This window comes from Centroberyx gerrardi, chromosome 3 (genome assembly GCF_048128805.1).
Source record: "Centroberyx gerrardi isolate f3 chromosome 3, fCenGer3.hap1.cur.20231027, whole genome shotgun sequence".
NCBI lineage: Eukaryota > Metazoa > Chordata > Actinopteri > Beryciformes > Berycidae > Centroberyx > Centroberyx gerrardi.
This window is the reverse complement of record NC_135999.1, coordinates 8,661,374-8,681,669: the sequence shown is the minus strand read 5'-3', so window position 1 is coordinate 8,681,669 and position 20,296 is coordinate 8,661,374. Positions and strand designations below refer to the sequence as shown.

Below are 20,296 nucleotides of genomic sequence, written 5' to 3'. Positions count from 1 at the left end.
TTTTTTTTCAATTCTTAGTATATTTTAATCCTAGCCACACCCCTGTAGAGTGTTTGTATGGATAAAGATTAAACAAGTATATTTTATGTAAATGTGGCCAGGTGGTAAATTTGATATAATTTTCCACTAAGGGTTATCTGATTTAACTACTAACAACATGTATTTACACTTTGTTTTCTTTAAATTACAATGTTGTAATAACATAAGAGAAATGTACATGGGATAGTTTGCTGACAGAAGTTCCATTTTGAGTTCATTATTTGGACACTAGGTGGCAGTGTCGTGAGTCACTTTTGTTATGCTGCCAATTCTTCTTGGTCTTTATTGTTTTAGCGCAACCTGGAGCACGGTGCTGGGATGCATTGTATAAAATAAATTGGTAAATATTGTAACATCTTGTTAAGATATGCATGTATAAAGTTAAATAACTATTTTTGTTACCGTATTTTAACTGGATGATGTCGGATGTCTCGGATAATGTTGGAGCAGCCAAACACTGTGTTCCCATGTGCATGGTGAGGTGCAGTCAGTGTGTATAAAGCCTCACCCATGCTGTTGTACTTGGTTATTGGTGAAATGGAACAGCTGCTTATTACAATGTAATTTTATTTTACTTAGACATCAGTGTTTGGGATGTAAGTGTTCTCTAAATCAAATGGTATGTTCTAGAGTAATTAACCTACTGTAAGTTTATATGCATATTTATTTTGTTTAATTTTGTTTTATTTGAGTAGCATAAGCCAACTGCATGTTTTTAGTAGTAACTTTTTGTATTTTTTTTACCTGCGATTTTGAAACAGTAATCCTGGAAGCTGTATTGTTATAGTTACATTTTTGATGAAACATCTATTAAATCTGGTACATGTTGCACCTCTATAGCAACATTTCAAAAATGAAAGCCAAAGAAGTAATTGTGTCCTGTGTGGTACTCAATTCCACAAGCTGCACAAGTGTTATATCCATGTGTAATTTACCTTTGTGCATTCACAGGTGATGTCTGCATTAGTATTGTACAGTGTTGTTAAATAGAAAACACAAGAAGACTAGTTTTACACTTGTAGACTTTATTTTCTATCAGCCATAGACACACTGCAGCCATTTTGTTTTTGTCTTTTTGAATTTTGATAAAGTAATACATGCCCTTATAGATATTTATATATGTATACTATATGTATATAACTGTCATCACCACAGAAACGGGATGCTGATTCTTCAAATTAAAAGCCTACCTGTCACAGTGAACTTCCACTAGTTTTGCAGTTTTCATTTTTTCTAAATGGCAATCAAAGTAAACAGTGATAGTGAAATAAATACATTACATGTCGTAGATACATACAGTAGCTATACTTAGAGCTGTGAATGACAGTAATATATGCTCTCAACCTGCCTCATCACACTTGTGTCTGGTGTATCACCGTCTTGTACCTGTCGTCTGTCCAGCCAAAACGAGGCTGTCCCGTTGGCAAAGATATACTGTATCTCATATCCTGTGCCCAAAAAGCATGGAGGTGTTCCCTCCTGACATTCAGGAGTGCAATGTGGTTGTGTGAAATAAATATTTCCTTTCTCTGCTGACAGAAACTGGCACACACTCTCCTATTACACCTACAGACTCTCATTCACTCACAAAACACAAACACACACCACGCAACCACCAACACCTGGTCCCACACTATCTGGGCCAAAAGTTAAACTGATAAACTCTCATATTAAAGTAAGCAGAAAAACCTGAAAACCATCTTACCATCTTCATATCAGACAAGTGTCTCAAAAATAACTCATGATCTCACCTTATCGACTTACAACTTATTCACCATTGGGAATTGTTTTTACAAATAAAGATTACATGAAATTAGTTTCCTATCTTATCTATTACACTAAACTCAACCAAAAAAGAACCCCAAAATAAGACATCTTCAAACAATAAAGGTAAAAATATGCATAAAATCTTTCAAACACACTGTTCAAAGCAGCTGTTGGTGCAGTATTTAACTCAGTCACAACACATGCATGCACAAACTCAAACACACACTCACACACATACCAGCCATACAAAATTCAAGATGAATGGTCATCTGAGAAAAAAGAAAAAAAAAATCAGACAGGATGGGATAGAATGAAAGGGTGTGACAGCGAAAGACAGACATCCACAGGAGGGAAAGAGAGAGGCAGAGGGGGATCACTACAAGAACTACAAAGCAGTCATAGCTATGATCATAGTGACAGATGTTGATTAGTCATGCCTGCTCTACTTCACATGAGTGATTAATAATGCCTAGGCTACAGATGTCAGTAATTTCTAGAAATGCACAGATTATATATACTTTCCAAAGACAGATTACACATAGCCTACACAAAACACGGCAGCAGCAGTTATTATGAATTCAGTGTCGATACAGTCAGGTTTTCTTTTAGTGACATCTTGACCACCTGAATCAAAACAGCGGAGAGGCTAGTACAGTGAGCGAATGTTTTCATGAAGGAATTTCTAAGAACTGTGGTTGTGAGAGGCAGTGCAGTGTGACTTATTGTCCTTGAGTCCAAGCACCTACTCAGAGAGTAGTACAAATATTTTGCTCAGTGTTCTTCAGTAGGAGGTTTGTGAGTTAGTTTTGCTTTGTTTTTTTTCTTTGTTCTACCACAGCATCAAGACAAAAATATATCCAAGACAAATAATTCTGACATGGAAAGTAAAACATCACAGGAAAACAAAAGAAGGCTTTCTTTGGTCACAAAAAGGCAAAAGAAGACACACTGAAAGGAAAAAAAAAATCATGAATAACTTAATACCGGACAGGGAAGAAAACTCCTAATTGGTGAACAAAAGGTCATCTTCCAGGACTTAAATGGGAAGACTGTGGTAGGTCTGAGGTGCCAAGGTGCACACTGGGATTGCATGTGGCTAATGCATAGGATTGGGGGAATTTTGGGGATGGGCAGAGCCAGGTAGAGGGGAAGTTGTGAGTGTTACACATTCCTCTTCTGTTCCTCCTCCTCCTCCTCCTCGTCATTGTCCTCCTTTTCTTCTTCACAGTAGCAGTGAATGAGCTGATGGAGATGCTGCTGGAGGTCATGTGGTTGTGACCCTTCTTTGGGGTCGTCCACTTGCTCCAGAAGGACCTGTTTTCGCCGCCCAGCTCCCTTCACCACTGTGCGTCTGTGGGTGCGACCTTTACGCATGTGTGCCCTACAGACGAGGCAAGGAGGGAGTGGAGAGGAGACAAAAAGAGGAAGAGAATAAGGTCAGCATCTTTAAAAATACACCTGTGGGCTCTGTGGAATGCATTGTAATGGAAGGAACAGACGTTACTACAGGATGTGAACAGTGTGTTAGTGAAGACAAACCGCAAAGGATATGCTTTTTAAATCCAGCATTCAGTGGTCAACAGATGTACAGCAACTTCATCTTTAGTTTCTAGCTGCAGGAACCTCATGATTATGTTAGGGAATGCTTCTGAACATTCAGTCACGTGAAGAATGTCCAGATTCTGTACAGTCCCATTCTTGACAATGACATATAAATCTCTTTCTGTCAGGTATAGGACATTGTCTGTCATTCTTGAGGCTGCCTGGCAGATACCACACTCTTGCTTGGCCTTCTGGGAGTCTTAAGGTGTCATTGTGCTGCCTAAAAGACTATTTAGTAGCATGTATCACTTTGTACCTGCTGCCTTTGAGAACTCAATTGTGAAATTCAGTCTGGCAGGCCAATGCTGTGTTTCAGATGTCTCCTAACTCCTGCAACTGGCTCTAGCTGATGAGCTAGGGGAAAGCCCATCCTCCACTGTGTCAGCCGCTGAATATGTGCAACACAGTCTGAGAGAAGCTCAGGCTGACATAACCTTAGCGTATTTGTGTTACGTGTTTGTTGCAATTCAGTAGTTTGTAGGGATGTAACAATAAGAGACTCATTTGTAACAGGTGTAACTAAGGTGTAACTAATGTGTAACTAATGTGTAAACTTGCACTTTCTTCCAAACTGTGTTGAGTGAATCCAGTACCAAAGGAAATTGCTTGCATATGTTGCAAAAATCCCACAGTGGACTGTTATGACTAATGTACCCCTGCTATTGTGGGATGTAGTGTGCTGCAATAGGAGGCAAGTCAATGATCAACCCATAATGTGGTCTACAGTTGTCTGAGAGTTAGTGTTAACTACAAACCCATGTTAGCAATGTAGAACTATGGAAAGCAAGCAGCAAAATTGAGTAGTCACAGTGAGTAGTGTGATTTTACTGTAATCATTCCATCGCCATGCATGGGGGACAGTGGACCAACTAGTTTATTTTTCATGCACTAAGCACTTCACCACACTTCACTATCATGTATGGCAGAGGTTTTCAAACGGTGTATCGCGGCATACTAGTGTGCCTTGAGGCAAGCTAAAGTGTGCTGTGGAATTTTGAGACCTCTAATGCATTTTACTCATAGTACAACTCAGCTTCACAAAATAGGCTATGAGTTGATTTACAGTGCAACATAATCAGTAATTTGTGTGAGCAGTCACTTCCTAATATAGGCTATTTTTTTTTAAATTTAAAATAAAATGTTATCCTATTTGCTCAGTCCGAGTGGGCCCGATTCATGTTCTCCGTTCAATTTTATTATGGGGTTGGTTGAAATAATTACTGCGCTGCATATGAGATGATGTGACGAGTTTACAGTAGCTAGCTAGTGACAGCCAGCATAGGCTACAAAAAAAAATCTATATGGATCACTTTCTTGTGCATTTCTCTTTGTGTATGTACGTGTGTGTGTGTGTGTGTGTGTGTGTGTGTGTGTGTAGAGCTGATATTATATGAGCTCTCCACTGATTGTTGCTGGGTTTATTTTCAAGTTAGTGGTCTGTCTAGTTTGACTAGCTAGTACTTTTTCACTTGTAAAAAGACTTACGTTAGCAGATATAGTTACTGATTCTTTGTGCTATGTTTAGTTGAACATAAATGCCATAGTTTCTGTTAATATTACATCACTTTCTTCATAAGATGTCTTTTTTTCGTCACACACATCAGTGGTATTTGTACTGTTCTTGAAATTGCACTTTTTATAATTTAGAATTATTTCTGAATTCACATCAACAAGATTGACCCGTCATAGAAGTGTGTTTGTGTGTCAAATATTTCTAAATACAATATAATGGTAATATGTGTTACATTCTGCGTAATTATGACTACACTTATATGTAGGCATGCCTTGAGATTTGTCTTTGACCTATGGTGTGCCTTAGCCCCAAAAAGATTGAAAACCATTGACGTATGGATGTGTGTGTTCTGTGTGTTTCTATTGTCATATGATTCCTTTATGTTTTGTATTGTATCTTGATTTTAATGCTGCACATATTTCCCTCAGTAATTAAGTCTGAGTCTGAGTCTGTCTCTAAAAAAAGGATATGGACAGATATATCGGATATCAGAAATTTAAGCTCCCAAATATCGATGGTGGTATTGGAGACAAAAATCTCATATTGGTTGGGCTTTAAATGAAATGTGATCTCATAGTTGATCATCTGCCTTATTCTTTTCTATGGAGAATAGCCTACAGTAATATTAGCCTATTGACTCACTGGTTAATGTTTGTAACTGAACCATTAGCAAACAGATTATAACATTACTTAGATTCATAGCAGCATGGTCATGCACACACACACAAAATAGTGCTCTCTCACACACACGCGCACACATACACACACACACACACACACACAAAATCACACACAAGCACACACAAACCTCCTGACAACAGTTCCATCTTCTTTGACAATCTCTCTCTCTACCACCTGAGGGAGCTCTGCTCTGCTAAAACCACCTACGTAACCTAGTGCCTGGTGGAGTGAAAAGGAGAAGAAGTTTTGACACTGCAAAACTGTAAGGTCTGATCCTGTTTTAAGGCAATGAGTATGAGAGTATGGTTCAATGGAGTTGAGACAGTAGGCCAACTCCAGTGACTTGATAAGGAATGCGGTAACAGTGAAAGCCAAAACCAAAGCAAAAATGTGGTACTCTTTCCTACTGCACATGAATTGATATAGGCTACTACACTGGCAAGTGTTCTAGTCAAGCTATACAAACAAATTATCCTGCTAACAGTTTTTGGCAAAATGTCTACAAAACTTAAAAGCTTTATCACACATAGGTAATCTGCCAACTCTAGGTTAGGAGATAATGGAAATTATTGGCAACAGCCTATTAACAGACCTGTTTGAAGTCGTCCTGGGCTGAGGGGAGGTCAGAAGCCAATGATGGGTCACCAAGGTGTGTCATTGTCCTCTCACCCTCCACCACTGTCGTCCTTTCCACCCGACTGACCTTACAGCCCCCAGTTGTCTCCTGCCCTGATGCTGAGAAACCCTCACATTGAGAGAATGTTACCTAGATAAAAAAAAGTTGATTTTGGTTTGTGTTTTTATTATCTTTATATGTTATTACTAATATAAATGTTGATGTTTCTTTCATATTTCCTGTTGCAAAGCAATTTTGAAGACCTACATGATACTGTACACATGCACTGTATACACATACCTCTGTGTGGTCTCCCTCGCTTTTCAATACAGTCCGCTTCACCACCTTAGAGTAGCCATCTCCCTCTGCCATACTGATGGACCCCTGGGGAGCTCCTTCTAATGAGACCTCTTCATGCTCCACACCATCCGCAGACACACACTTGCGAATAATCTTACGGGTCACCTGAGGAAGATCAAGTGGTCAAAGAGCATTAGGGGGAGAGGCATCCATTTTAGAAGCAGCTGCATTGTATTTCTGTATTGTATTGCTACACTATCACAAGTTTGATTTGTTAAAGGAATAGTTCACCCAAAAATGAAAATTTCATTATCTACTCACCCTCATATCAGTTGAAACACTGGCAAAGTTTGTATGCTAATATAACACACAACGAGTAAGCTGGCATAGCTACCTTCTCTGAAACAACTGAAGTGAATGGTGACCGCTTCTTTAGAGTTCCAAAAAGGGCAACAAATGACCATGAAATTACGTAGCATAATTCAAGTGCTCTGAAGCCAAACGATTGCGCTTTGGGTCCAAAAGTCCAATATTTACCTTATTATCTGCACCTGGCTAGCAGTCACAACAGTAGCAAGCAGATACTGCCTTCAAATGCTGTCGGAAATATTGTAATTACGGGTAGAGTGGGCTTGAACGACCCAATAAAGTGGTAATTACAAATGATGCCAAGATGTGACATTCTCAGTCTTTGTTTATCCTTTAAGTGTCAGGTGCCCTTTTTGGAACTCTAAAGAACTAGGCACTGTCCACTTCAGTTATTTTGGGGAAGGCTGACACCGAGCTGCGCGAGCTAACTCGCTGTGTGTCATGCGGACACACAAACAGCAGTGTTTCCACTGACATGAGGGTGAGTAGATAATGACAAAATTGACATTTTTGGGTGAACTATTCCTTTAAACTATTCCTTTTTGGTATGTGCATGAGAGTTTTTTCTTTAGAAACATCCATTACCCTTTTGACCACCATGTGTCCATTTTCATCCGTGTACTTCTCTTCAGTCACTGATTGAGGGGGGAGGTCAGGCATTTCATCAGCCTATAGGGGACACAACACAAACCTAATCAGGAATGGGATGTTGGTACTGTGTGTCTCTCGTGGATGGTGCTGTTCAAGAAAAAAATAGGATGCAAAAACTTGTATTTTAGATAGCAATTCGGTGAGAGGTAAGGAGCATCTGTACACAGGAAATTAACTTGCATTGTCAGGGAAAAGTTATTGTAGTCAAATTAACAAAGAAGTACACACAGTGGCACAAAACACATTCATGAGGTTCAGCCATCTATACAACGCCATCAGAAGCAGTAGGTTTCAAATGAATGCTTGAACACTCACATATTTCATCCATTTTGATGAAACTGAAGGTTGTTAGACTGTTTTTTACTCAACAAAGAACGACAAGGCTGGTAGAAGTTACACTCTGGAAGTCACAACCCTCCATGCTCATTTAAAACACATCAGTCCATGCTAAAATGGATACCTGAATGACAACTCTCCTTCGCACTACTCTGGTGGTCAAAAATTCCTCATCTGAACTTTCTGACATTGTTCCAAGCTCTGCAGTGATCTCCTGACCAGACAACAAAGATGCATTGAGGTTTATGGAATAACTTTTTAAATGCAATGATGTTTGCGGCAAAGCAAGCAATAAGCACAGAGTGTTATGGTGCACTTTCCTTTTGAGTATTTACACTGAGTTTTTGTACTCTAAGTTGGAAAGCACAACATAGTAGTCTGTAACTGGGAAAATATTGTATAAAGCATACCATGCATGTGTTTAATTAGAGAGTTAAGGCTCTCATTGGTGACAAGAAATACCATGTGGTTCATGGTTTATGACAAACACACAACCCATATATCAGTATCAGCAGTGATGAACTAAGGCAGTATGAACAAAATAAGTAAAATGTGTCTGAATATGTTGTATCTATATCAACAAAACAGCATGCTAAGCATTAGGACTGGTTAATTCTATAAATAAAATAAAATGAGGGTTAATGGGAGTTTCAGACCCAATCTTTGTGGCCACAGTTATGTTAAAGCAGTCATTCCTTTTTGAAGCAGGTATTTGGGTTAGCACAGCTCTGGGAAAGGATTGCAGGTTGGGACGATTTGCCAAATCTCATCTTACCCTTGCCAGAGATTTATCATTATCATCATGTGCTGCCACTCCATGAGCAGGAAGGTCTTGTGGAGCCTCATAGAAGGTAAAGTCTTCATTGTGCGCTTCCAGGGAGCGTACTAGTTCTTCACTCTCTTTGTGTGCATTATCAGGAGGCTCGTGGACATAAGATGCATCCTCATAATCCTCACTTCCAGAGGACAGCAGGACTTTTTGCTCTTGTCTGTCAAAAGCAGAGTAAGCAGGGTCTGTTGACTTTGGATACATCCTTCCTTGTTCTCCAGGATGAGTGGAATGATCATGGGGCCGACCTCCTCTTGACATACTCCTCTTAGATTCATCAAGCTCAGTCTCTGAGAAATCTGATGCAGCCTGTTCGCAGTCAAAGTAAGGCTCTGGGTCAGAGTCTTCAAAGTTTGTTCTATATACACCACTATGTACAACATCTGCATATCTTGGAGGCTTGGGGCTGTAGATGGTTGTAGTAGGAGAGGTCTCTGCATACCCAGGTGGGATGCTGTACTCCTCATCAGAGGTTGATGCCGCCGTCTCTGCCCTGGGTTCGGCTAGAGTAGACTGAGAGGCAAGAGTCAAATCAGAGAGAGACTGAGAAAAAAGATCATCAGTCTGAATGGCTTCAACAGAAGTTGTCTCCCATAAATATGGGAGTTGATCTTTGGTACTTTGTGTTGATGTATCTTCTACCTCACGACTTGATTCATTAGATGATCTAGTGGATTCACATAATTCTTGACTTTGAATAAGAATGTCAATTGTGGAATATTCTTTATTAACATCAGCCAGATCTTCCTCAAATATGTGAGACTGACTCTTTGTAGACAGTTTGGGAGAAGACACTGAAGAGAATCGCTCAGTAACATTTGCATCACATTTGTTTGACTGCAACACCTCACAAGGAAAACTTGAGTCTGATGATGTTTCCTTAACATCACAGGCTTGTTGGGGAGATTCTAGAATTGTAACAGATTCAGAAGGGGATATATGACTATCTGTAACACTGCCAAGGCTTGATGCTACAGCTCTATGAGTGTGAATGGAAGCAGGTGGATCCAAGTTATGAAAATGAACTGGTTTATCTATGACTTCATTTGTCTCTGAGGTTTTGATCAGATCAGGAGTGACTCTCACTACTTCAGGTTCCGTTTCAATGGAAGTCTGGAAATGTGCAGGCACTGAGACTGCTGCATTTGCTTGATTTGGAGCTTCTGCAAGCTGTATAACAGATGACACACTGACTCTTAAGGCATTACTATCCTCGTTAGGGCATTGATCTTCAGGTGAAAGGTCTTCAAACTCAATATAAGGTTGATCAACTTCAGGGCTTTCATCACTGGATTCTGACAGAAGTGGGTCAATTGTCTCTGGTTTAAACTTCAGTTTCATCTCTTCCAGGTCTGACAGTAACTGGTCAAGCTGAGGGGACCCAGACCCTGGTGGTGTTGGAGTGGACTCTAAAGACATGGCTATTTGATCATCCAGGCTGTCTTGGGACATATGACACAGCAGGTCTGGGACAACTGGGCTTGAATCAGCTGAGGTTGAATCTCTGATTTGTTTAGCGCTCGGCAGCTTTTCATCTTTCTCCTGTGGTGAGCCACTGTCATTGGTCAAGGTCATTTTAGGTTGTGTTTTACTTAAGTCAAATGTAACTGAACTCTGTAATTCTAGAGATTGGTTTTCAGTATGAAGTGTTGTGTTTGACTCATGTGCCAAGGATGGGATCTCAGTTGGTAAGAGCTGACTCTGCTCTAAAACCACATTTTTGTATTCTGAAGATTCTGAGAGATTTCTCATGGAGGATCCTGTGGGAACCTGCAAGAAATTATATAATGGAGTGGAAAAAGGAAAAACAAATATGAATAAGAGATGAAAGATATTTTTTTTTGGTGATGAAAGGAAGAGTCATACTCAGCATGCACTTTAGAATGGTTCAGGAACAAGTTCTGTTTTTATAGATTATTGCAATGCCTATCAAATTAAGAAATTCAACTTGCATTTTAAAAAATCTGATGTATTTTTAGAAGCATCATTCATGTCATATATAAAACTATGATCTAACAGACCACATACAATAAAAGAATGCACATTTTATGTACTTTATATTTAATATTGACTGATTCAGATGCTACAAGATTAAGATGTTTTCCAAATATTCTTGCCAAAACTAAATTTTGGTAAGAATTCTAATGAGAATACCAGTAATAACACAAAAATTTTGTTTGCATAAGGAAAGGAGGGTACAAATGAACTTAAGTCATAATGTGAACATGGACATGCCTTGATTTACATACTCATCACCAAGTGTGCATCCCCGTGCGTAAGTGCAGGGTAAGCACCACTGCACATTGCTTAAAGGATAGCACCAGTGTAATTTTACTTTTTTCCTGTCACCATGATTGGCCATGAAAAATCTAAACTTACCAATGTATTTGCCATAGTCAGAATGTACTACTGTGTGTTTTACTGCTGGTTTGCCCCGTCTCCCAATAGTCTCCCATTGTTTTCAAAAATACATTAAAAACAACTCACAGACTTCTTCTGCTGCCTTGACTAACATAATACATCATGTTGACCATCACGTGTATTGCAGTTTTTCCTAACCTGACTTTATCACACAGCTAATTATCACTTTTAATGGGGACTTCACTCTTTCCATTACTGCGCATTGTTACCTACTTTTAGTGGCAGCAAAGAGGCAAAATGAAACTCAAGGCAGCTTTTAGCTGGAGATGCGCAATATCTTCACATTCAATTCTAGTACAATATAATTACTTTTGATACAATTGTAACTGCAATGATTGTGGCGTTATAAAGTCATGTTAGGAAAAAATAAAACACACGTGTTATTGTTTTTGGGGGGCATTTCTGCCTTTATTAGACAAAGAAAAGCCTGGGAGAGAGAGGGGGACAAAAAGTCCTGGATCCTATTGGAATATTGCATTTACATGGTATGCGCATTTTCATGGTATGCGCTGTAGACCACTGAGCCACCAGGACACTCCAACACGTGTTATTTAAAATGATGGATTATGTTCGTCAATGCAGCAGTATGTGTCTGCAAGCTGTTTTTAATAGATTTTTGAAAATAACGGGAGCCTATGACTTCTGGACGGTAATGCAAACCTGCAGTGGGACAGACGGTGGTAGCTTCTGACTGTGGCAAATACAGAGGTGGGTTTAGAATCTTCATAGGTATTAATGGTGATAGGAAAAAAACCTAAAATTACACTGGTGTTATCCTTTAAGTTGAGGTCTAAATAGTGCCCTGAGTCTGTTATTTCCAATTTCTGTAATAGTTAAAATACATAAATAAATACAAGCAGGACACCAAGGCATGACATAACCAAGGCACTGAAATCTCCTTAGCGTTAAGGAAGACTTTCAGTCAAAGCATTCTATATATGACACAAAATCTATGGTTAGCTCTTTAGCTAGCTTATGACAATGTTATACACCATGTGTCTGATAGAAAGGTCATGGCGTTGAGACAGGATGTCTCTGTTCTTTCCATTAGTAATATTTTGTTCAGAGAACATTCCTGCTGCTTTAATGCAAACATGCCACAGGAGAAGAGTGAAGCCTCTAGATCATATTAGTGAAAGCTTGAGCCAAGAATCCTAAGTGAAGTTCACACATTATGCACTGCCATCTTCATTACTTTTCAAAGCAACATTGCATTCTCTGCCGAGCAAGAGCTTGTGCTGTCTTACCGACACCAAGAGACTTTTGTTTTCTTCCTCTCTCATGGTCTTTCTTGTCATGTGCTTGCAGAACAAATCTTGGGGCTTTGTAATCTTTGACTTTGATTCAGGTTCTGTCCATTCATATTCTTGTTCATGTTCTCTTCTTTTCACTGATTCTCCACTTCCTTGAGTTTGAGTATGGAAAGCCTCCTCCAGCCAGACAGCATGAGGAAATCTCAGTTGTTGTACTACAGATGGCACATGACTCAACTCAGTACAAAACTGGCTAATCCTATATACCCTCACCTGATCTAATCTAGGTTCTCGGCTGTCTGGGGAGGAGGCCTTACAAAAAAAGACTGATTATCTGAATCCGGAGAAGGAGCTATGAGTCCTGTCTCAACTGTTGCAGTTGGTGGCATCAGAGTTTCAGTATGAGATTCTGTGATTGTATGATCACTGATTGTGGAGTGTGATAATGAGGAATCTTCTAATGGTTTGGAATCTGATCTGATGCTTTCAAAATGGCAAGATTTCCCACGACTTTGTTGCTCTTTCATGCTAACTGATGTAAAATCTTCATGTGTTTTTGGCAGATCACAAACCTCCTCAGACCATTTTCCTACTGCATCTTCAACATAACTTGCCTTATTGTAGAAAGGTTTTCCCTTATATAATGGATCATATATATGTGTCATTAACTTGCTGGAGACAGGCTTGTGTGTGAGTCTGTTTTCTGTGGTAAAAGTCTCATCTGAGAGACTTTGCTCAGATGACAGTGATACTGATTCTGTTTCTGGTATAACAGATGTCAGCTGGCGTAAACTGCCATTTGACTCTCCTAATGAGGTAGTATTTTGAGGGGATGATGGCCTTAACTCAGACAACCAGTAGTCAAGGAAGGACTGTGTGTACTCATTCTCTGATGACAAAGATTCAGCTGATAGATCATGGAATTCATATTGGTTCTTTTCCATAAAAGGTCCTAAAGGTTCATCGGGGGAATCTCGTCTGTTCCCATCAAACAAAGTATCAAGGCATAAATCAGAATAATCCCAGTCCAGCATTATGGAGTCAGGTGAAACTGAGTTATATTCTGAGAAATGCAGATAATCACAATGTTGACATTTGAACTGAGGAATTGGTGAGTCTGGAGATAGGGCACTATACTCATCAAACGAAGCAACAGATTCTGGAGAAGGTGGTCTCACGTCAGTGAACAAGCAGTCTAAATGGAAAAGGTTTCCATCATCTGAACATAATGATTCAGGGGATAGTGGTCTATACTCTGGAAGTGAAGGAATCTCAACCAATTCCCATTCAACTGCATGTGGGGAAGGACCTATAGGTCCAGTGTCAACTGTTTCAGATGGTGGTATAAGAGTGTCGCTATGACATTCTAGTACAGTATGATCAGTGATTCTTGAGTGTGAGAATGAAGAATCTTCTACTGTTTTGTAATCTGATCTACTTTGACAATTGTAAGACTTCCCTAAGCTATGTTGTTCTTCGATGCTGACTGTTCTTAAATCTCCATATTTTTGTGGTGTATCGTAAACCACGTCAGACAGTTTCTCTAGTGTGCATTCAAAGAATCCTGGTTCACTACAAAATTTTTTTCCCTTATAACATGGATCATACATATTTGTGTATGTTGTGTAATCTGAGAGACTTTGTTCAGATGATATTGATTCAGGAGTGATTGGTTTGAGCTGGATAAAATCTTTTTCTGACTCATGTAATTGTGCAATATCTTCAGGAGATGGTGGTTTCAATTCAGACAGCCAATACTTCAGGAAAGACTGAGTGTAGTCATTTTCTGATGACAAACGTTCCCCTGATAGAGGTCTCAACTGAAATTGTTTCTCTTCTTCTGAAGACTCTGAAGACTGTTTGAAATGAGTGCTACCTTGTACAACATCAGTGTATGTTTGAGGAGTTGTAGCTGATGGTATCTCTTCTGTGTTTTGTTCATGTTCATATTCTGCGATAAATGAATCTGGTGAATCTGGCCTGTTTTCTGCAAACAGTTCCTCAACACAATATCTGGAATACTCAAGGTCAGAACATACTGATTCAGGGGAGCATGATCTGCCTCCTGAGGATAGTAAATAATGACCGCAAAAGTGCTTTCCAAATTGGGGAGTTGGAGAGTCAGGAGAAAGGGGTCTATACTCATTGAACAATGCAACTGACTCAGGTGAAGATGGTCTAGACTCTAAAAACAAGACTTCCCGGACTAAAAAAATATCAGTGGAAGATACTGATTCTGGTGACAGTGGTCTGTATTTCAATAGCATGTTATTGAAGGACTCATGGAATTCACTGTTAAATACAACGGAATCAGGGGAATCTGGTCTGATCTCATCAAACAAAGTATCAAGGCATAAATCAGAACACACTGAGTCTGAAGTTATGGATGCAGGAGAAGGTGACCTATTACCAGAGGAATCCAGACAGTCATGGCAATATTCAAATTGGAATTGAGGAATCTGTGAGTCTGGTGATAGGGGTGTATACTCATCAAATGATACACCAGATTGTGGAGAAGGTGGTCTCATGTCAATGAATGTATGGTCTAGATGTAAAGGGTTTCCATCATCCGAATTTAGTGATTCAGGGGACAGATGTCTATACTCTGAAGGAGGAGACCACTGGACAAGTTCCCACTCTACTGACACGTGGGAGGTAGCTAGGTTTCGTGCCTCCTGTGGCCCTGATGTTAACAAATGAGTGTACTCTTTCAACTCTGCATTTTCCTCTTCACTATGGTATGTTGGAGAGGAATTTTCTTGCAATGCATCTTCTAGTAAAGCCTTATCAATTGTAGACAATTCAGTTTCACCATGTTTGGTTGCTTCAGAAGAACATTTTCCAATGCTGGGTTTAATAACGTGAAGTACCTCAATATTACTAGAAGAATCTCTCTGATGTTCCATAACTTGTCTACCTTGCCATATTTCAGCTATGACCGTCTTACTCCTGTAGCTATTTCCTTTGTACACAGGATCATACATATGGCACATCAATTTGCATGGGACTGCCTTGTATTCTGGAACCAATGCCATGCCTTCACAAACATCCAATATCACCTGTGATTTTTCAGATTTTTCTAGTTTGTTAAAGTTTGTGGAGACTGACTTAGCTCCACTCTGAGTTACATCTGAATGACATACATCGCTCTCACCCCCAGAACAGATGGAATGAGGTGAACAAAATCTGAACTCACTGAACAGGTCCAGACCTTTCTCCTCCCGGTCTATATCTGACATCACAGATTCAGGTGAAGAATATCTCTCTACTGTTGGCGTGTACACAGGCAGACCAAGAACATATTGGGAAACCGGTGAGTCAGGAGAGAGAGGCCTATACTCATCTAAAGATGTGGTAGATTCAGGGGACAACATTCTAAATTCAGAGAACCAGTGCTCAAGGAAAGACTCCAAACATTGAGACTCTGATGTTAGTGATTCAGGTGAAAGTGCTCTGAGACTGCATGGTATCTCTTCACATTCTTTATCTACATGCTCTGACAACCCTGAATCAGGAGACTCGGGTCTATCCTCATTAAACAATGCATTACGACATAAATCAGTACACTCCCTGTCTGAAGTCCCTGAAGTCCCTGACTCAGGGACTTCAGACAGGGAGCTTGATCTTGCTCCTGAAAACATTAAATAATAGTCCAAACTTTGGTCTCCATATTGGGGAATTGGTGAGTCAGGGGAGAGGGGTCTATTCTCATTAAACGATGCATCAGATTCAGGTGATGATAGTCTGGATTCTGACAATAAAAACTCCAGGAATGAAAAGTTATCCAATGAAGTTACAGATTCTGGTAAAGGAAGTCTGTCTTTTAACAACATTACATTGAAAGGTTCTCTAAATGCCCTGTCAAGTACAATGGAATCAGGTGAGTCGGGTCTGTCCTCATCAAGCAAGCCAACAAAGCATGTATCAGAACCTTCCCAGTCTGAAGTTGCAGACCCAGGGGAAGATGATCTGTTACCAGACAGATCCAGACAATCATCACAATACCAAGAGTTGAACTGAGGAATTGGTGAGTCTGGAGATAGGGATCTATACTCATCAGATAATGCAACAGATACTGGAGAATGTGGTGTTGTGTCAGTGAACATGTGGTATAGATAGGAAAGGTGTCCATCATCTGAATTTAGTGATTCATGGGACAGCAGCCTGTACACTGGAAGTGAAGCAAATTGTACAAACCCCCCATCTACTGAGACTTGGGAGAAACCAGGTTTGTTCATCTCTATTGGCCAAGATCTGGTCAAATCCATTTTACTCTCTTCGTTATAGTATGATAGTGAGGAATCCTCATGTACTACCTCTTCAAGTAAAGGTTTATCACTTTTTGACCTTTCAGTCAGACCCAATAAAGTTGTATGAGAGGAACATTCAAGGCTGGGTTTACTTACATGATGCGACATGATGCCAGACGAATCTCTCTGATGTTCCATTAATTCAGTACTTTTACATCTTTCAACTTCATGATCCAATACAACTTCCTCAATCCTGGAGCCCTCTACTTTGTACATTGAGTCATACATATGGCTCATCAATTTGCAAGGGACTATTTTGTAAAACAGACTGTATTCTGGAACCAATGCCTTTTCTTCACAAGTGTCTAATATCACCTGTAATGAAGGTCGCTCTGTACATTGCTCATTTGGGAATGTTACTGACTGCCGATTAGAGATTGACTGCTGTAACATAGCTTCACTGTGAGTTAACCCTGAATTATCTATCATTTCTTCAATTTCAGAGCAGATGGAATCAGGTGAAAAGGGTCTGACCACACTAAACAAGTCACCCAGACCTTCAAAACTGGAAGATATGGAATATGGAGACAAGGACCTGTTATGAAACAACCTTTCAAGTTCAAAGTCCGATAGAACTGACTGTGGAGAATCTGGTCTAGTCTCTTCAAACAAGTTTTCAAGACATAAATCAGTATATTCCCAGTCTGAAGTTGCTGATTCTGGTGAAAACGTCATGTTTCTTGAAAAGTCAACATCATAACCACAATACTGAGACCTGAACTGTGGAACAGGTGAGTCAGGAGAGAGGGGCCTACATTCATCTTGAGATGCAATGGATTCAGGGGACCGTGGTCTTAACTCAGTGATCCAACAGTCAAGGGAGGCCTGAGTGTACACTTCATCTGATGATAATGATTCAGGTGAAACAGCCCTGTATTCCACTGTTTTCTCTGTAAAGGAAGAATCTGCTTGTTTTACGTGGCCAATGCCTCTCACAATATCTGCATATGTAAAAGATTTTGCGACTGCAGAAGGTCTGAGCATAGTTAGAGGTATACTATTCTGTTCAGCTTCAACGTGTGATGTGAATGAATCTGGTGAGTCTGGTCTGTTTTCATCAAACAACTCCTCAAGGCAATATCCAGAGTACTCGAGGTCTGACATTGTTGACAGAGGTGATGAGGGTCTACTTTCAGAGTATTGTAAATAATAGTTACAATGTTGATTCTTCAGGTGGGCAAATGCCATGTGAGGAGACACACAATGCTGCCCATCTGATCCCACAGAATCTGGGGAGGATGGTCTAAAGTCTGCCAACCAGCCCTGAAGAAGTGAAAAATCTAAATCGGAAGATACGGAATCTGGAGACAAGGACCTGTTATGAAACAACCTTTCAAGTTCAAAGTCCGATAGAACTGACTGTGGAGAATCTGGTCTAGTCTCTTCAAACAAGTTTTCAAGACATAAATCAGTATATTCCCAGTCTGAAGTTGCTGATTCTGGTGAAAACGTCATGTTTCTTGAAAAGTCAACATCATAACCACAATACTGAGACCTGAACTGTGGAACAGGTGAGTCAGGAGAGAGGGGCCTACATTCATCTTGAGATGCAATGGATTCAGGGGACCGTGGTCTTAACTCAGTGATCCAACAGTCAAGGGAGGCCTGAGTGTACTCTTCATCTGATGATAATGATTCAGGTGAAACAGCCCTGTATTCCACTGTTTTCTCTGTAAAGGAAGAATCTGCTTGTTTTACGTGGCCAATGCCTCTCACAATATTTGCATATGTAAAAGATTTTGGGACTGCAGAAGGTCTGAGCATAGTTAGAGGTATACTATTCTGTTCAGCTTCAACGTGTGATGTGAATGAATCTGGTGAGTCTGGTCTGTTTTCATCAAACAACTCCTCAAGGCAATATCCAGAGTACTCGAAGTCTGACATTGTTGACAGAGGTGATGAGGGTCTACTTTCAGAGTATTGTAAATAATAGTTACAATGTTGATTCTTCAGGTGGGCAAATACCATGTGAGGAGACACACAATGCTGCCCATCTGATCCCACAGAATCTGGGGAGGATGGTCTAAAGTCTGCCAACCAGCCCTGAAGAAGTGAAAAATCTAAATCGGAAGATACGGAATCTGGAGACAAGGACCTGTTATGAAACAACCTTTCAAGTTCAAAGTCCGATAGAACTGACTGTGGAGAATCTGGTCTAGTCTCTTCAAACAAGTTTTCAAGATATAAATCAGTATATTCCCAGTCTGAAGTTGCTGATTCTGGTGAAAACGACCTGTTTCTTGAAAAGTCAACATCATAACCACAATACTGAGACCTGAACTGTGGAACAGGTGAGTCAGGAGAGAGGGGCCTACATTCATCTTGAGATGCAATGGATTCAGGGGACCGTGGTCTTAACTCAGTGATCCAACAGTCAAGGGAGGCCTGAGTGTACTCTTCATCTGATGATAATGATTCAGATGAAAAAGCCCTGAATTCCACTGTTTTCTCTGTAAAGGCAGAATCTGCTTGTTTTACGTGGCCAATGCCTCTCACAACATCTGCATATGTAAAAGATTTTGCGACTGCAGAAGGTCTGAGCATAGTTAGAGGTACACTACTCTGTTCAGCTTCAACGTGTGATGTGAATGAATCTGGTGAGTCTGGTCTGTTTTCATCAAACAACTCCTCAAGGCAATATCCAGAGTACTCGAGGTCTGACATTGTTGACAGAGGTGATGAGGGTCTACTTTCAGAGTATTGTAAATAATAGTTACAATGTTGATTCTTCAGGTGGGCAAATGTCATGTGAGGAGACACACAATGCTGCCCATCTGATCCCACAGAATCTGGGGAGGATGGTCTAAAGTCTGCCAACCAGCCCTGAAGAAGTGAAAAATCTAAATCGGAAGATACGGAATCTGGAGACAAGGACCTGTTATGAAACAACCTTTCAAGTTCAAAGTCCGATAGAACTGACTGTGGAGAATCTGGTCTAGTCTCTTCAAACAAGTTTTCAAGACATAAATCAGTATATTCCCAGTCTGAAGTTGCTGATTCTGGTGAAAACGTCATGTTTCTTGAAAAGTCAACATCATAACCACAATACTGAAACCTGAACTGTGGAACAGGTGAGTCAGGAGAGAGGGGCCTACATTCATCTTGAGATGCAATGGATTCAGGGGACCGTGGTCTTAACTCAGTGATCCAACAGTCAAGGGAGGCCTGAGTGTACACTTCATCTGATGATAATGATTCAGGTGAAACAGCCCTGTATTCCACTGTTTTCTCTGTAAAGGAAGAATCTGCTTGTTTTACGTGGCCAATGCCTCTCACAATATCTGCATATGTAAAAGATTTTGCGACTGCAGAAGGTCTGAGCATAGTTAGAGGTATACTATTCTGTTCAGCTTCAACGTGTGATGTGAATGAATCTGGTGAGTCTGGTCTGTTTTCATCAAACAACTCCTCAAGGCAATATCCAGAGTACTCGAGGTCTGACATTGTTGACAGAGGTGATGAGGGTCTACTTTCAGAGTATTGTAAATAATAGTTACAATGTTGATTCTTCAGGTGGGCAAATGCCATGTGAGGAGACACACAATGCTGCCCATCTGATCCCACAGAATCTGGGGAGGATGGTCTAAAGTCTGCCAACCAGCCCTGAAG

At 40.2% G+C, this 20,296-nt stretch overlaps 1 protein-coding gene across 1 annotated transcript in view; it reads right to left on the bottom strand.

The window, feature by feature from the left end:
• Window positions 1–2,071: 2,071 nt before the first annotated feature.
• Window positions 2,072–20,296, bottom strand: part of ank2a (ankyrin 2a, neuronal) — an 86,604-nt gene continuing 68,379 nt past the window's right edge. Inside the window, exons 50-59 of the mRNA XM_078282708.1 lie at window positions 14,235–14,253; window positions 10,312–10,450; window positions 8,650–9,216; window positions 7,999–8,088; window positions 7,473–7,556; window positions 6,519–6,683; window positions 6,195–6,368; window positions 5,730–5,821; window positions 3,086–3,187; window positions 2,072–2,075 (exon numbers count right to left, since the gene is read on the bottom strand). Of these exons, the coding sequence (XP_078138834.1) occupies window positions 2,072–2,075; window positions 3,086–3,187; window positions 5,730–5,821; window positions 6,195–6,368; window positions 6,519–6,683; window positions 7,473–7,556; window positions 7,999–8,088; window positions 8,650–9,216; window positions 10,312–10,450; window positions 14,235–14,253 (1,436 nt within the window). The remainder of the gene's footprint in view (window positions 2,076–3,085; window positions 3,188–5,729; window positions 5,822–6,194; window positions 6,369–6,518; window positions 6,684–7,472; window positions 7,557–7,998; window positions 8,089–8,649; window positions 9,217–10,311; window positions 10,451–14,234; window positions 14,254–20,296) is intronic.